The sequence below is a fragment of the Sinocyclocheilus rhinocerous genome, unplaced genomic scaffold (genome assembly GCF_001515625.1).
Source record: "Sinocyclocheilus rhinocerous isolate Xijiao unplaced genomic scaffold, SAMN03320098_v1.1 C36710888, whole genome shotgun sequence".
Lineage (NCBI taxonomy): Eukaryota > Metazoa > Chordata > Actinopteri > Cypriniformes > Cyprinidae > Sinocyclocheilus > Sinocyclocheilus rhinocerous.
The window spans coordinates 1-1,577 of NW_015785182.1; the positions used below are offsets into that span (position 1 = coordinate 1).

Below are 1,577 nucleotides of genomic sequence, written 5' to 3' on the forward strand. Positions count from 1 at the left end.
GTAATAACGAGTAAGTCCTTCATCGCAGCTCTGTGTCATCCTCATAAAATCCATTTTATTTATTCCCAAATTACATTTTGTACATTTTAGATTTTCTGGATTTAGTTTTTTCTGTTTTAATTTTTCTGGATTTTTAATTTTAACTAAAATTTAGTTTTAGTAATCAAAAAGCACATCTGGGTAATTAAAATAATGAAACTTGTACAATGTAACAACAATTTATTAAAAGTTTAACAAAAACATAATTTTAGGGCCATATGAAATACATTTTATTTTTTTTCCAAATTCCATTTCCAGCTTTGGTTTTAATGGTTTGTTTAAATTTTAACAGTCATGTCTTTGAAAGGCATGTCTAATTAATTGAAATAATGAAACTTATACAATTTATTAAAAGTTTAACAAAAATTACATTTTAGAGTCCTTTAAAATCCTTTTTTTTTCTTCTTCTCCAAATTCCATTTTTTTTCCCATTTTAATATTTCTGGATTCCATTTTAATGGTTTAATTCCATTTTAATAATCAAAAGGCATGTATAATTAATTGAAATAATGAGACTTATACAATTTAACAACAATTTATTAAAAGTTTAACAAAAATTACATATTAAGGCCATATGAAATAAAAAAAAATGTTTTCCCCAAATTCCATTTAATTTTCTCGAATTCCATTTTTTTCCCCCATTTTAATATTTCTGGATTCAGTTGGGTCAAAGGCATGTCTAATCAATTGAATGCATAAACCTCCAACAGTTGAATGATTATTAACACATTTACATGGTGTGCTATTGATGTGTTTTGGTTTGTTCCAGGAGTCAGAGGAAGTTTCCGCCCATGACCTCCTATCACCGAATGCTCCTGCACAGAGTCGCCGCTTACTTCGGCTTAGACCACAACGTCGACCAGACCGGCAAATGTGTCATCATCAACAAAACCAGCAATACACGAATGTGAGTGACCTCCGCATGCTAGCGTTCAGCGTGAGACGACTGAAGCCCAACGTTTTGCATTTGATCCCTTCGAAACGAGTTTTGCAGGAGAAGCGTAATTATGAGGGATTTGCATCAGGCTCGCGGGGATCGTGTTTGTGTGATGGCCGTGAACTTCTCCTGGAGCGGTCCTCATTTTGATTTCTCTCTCCGTTCGTGTGCAGACCAGATCAGAAGTTTTCCGAACACATCAAAGACGACAAGACGGATGATTTCCAGAAGCGCTGCATCTTAAAAAGAGACAACTCCAGCGTAGACAAAGACGACAGCGTGGTAGGTGGAGATCTGCTGATGAAGCGACATCAAACCCGCCATTAGCTCGCAGAGTAACGGCGTAATGTGATGTGATGCTGCTGTTTCAGATGCGCATGAAACTAAAGGAGGACAGGAGGAGCAAGTCCATCGAGGAGCGAGAGGAGGAATATCAGAGAGCAAGAGAGAGGATCTTCGCTGATGTGAGATACGCTACAGCTACATGATCATGTGCTTATGGCTCTCTGACGTGAAAATAAACAACACTGAATCTCTTTTGCAGGGTTTAGACACCTTCCCGCTGGATAAAAGGTGAGTGTAAGAAGTCAAGTCACATTTA

At 36.6% G+C, this 1,577-nt stretch overlaps 1 protein-coding gene across 1 annotated transcript; it reads left to right on the top strand.

Annotated features, from left to right (window-relative positions):
• Window positions 1–6: 6 nt before the first annotated feature.
• LOC107736457 (R3H domain-containing protein 1-like) lies at window positions 7–1,561 on the top strand. The gene is made up of 5 exons (XM_016547861.1): window positions 7–10; window positions 809–946; window positions 1,150–1,258; window positions 1,348–1,440; window positions 1,521–1,561. Exons 2-5 carry the CDS (start codon window positions 831–833, stop codon window positions 1,551–1,553), a joined length of 351 nt encoding a protein of 116 aa, XP_016403347.1. The 5' UTR covers window positions 7–10; window positions 809–830; the 3' UTR covers window positions 1,554–1,561.
• The last annotated feature ends 16 nt before the right edge of the window (window positions 1,562–1,577 follow it).

Coding starts and splice junctions, on each gene's coding strand:
- LOC107736457 (XM_016547861.1), top strand. CDS start 831: ATGACCTCCTATCACCGAATGCTCCTGCACAGAGTCGCCGCTTACTTC. Junction 947..1,149: donor AAAACCAGCAATACACGAAT/GTGAGTGACCTC, acceptor GTTCGTGTGCAG/ACCAGATCAGAAGTTTTCCG. Junction 1,259..1,347: donor TAGACAAAGACGACAGCGTG/GTAGGTGGAGAT, acceptor CTGCTGTTTCAG/ATGCGCATGAAACTAAAGGA.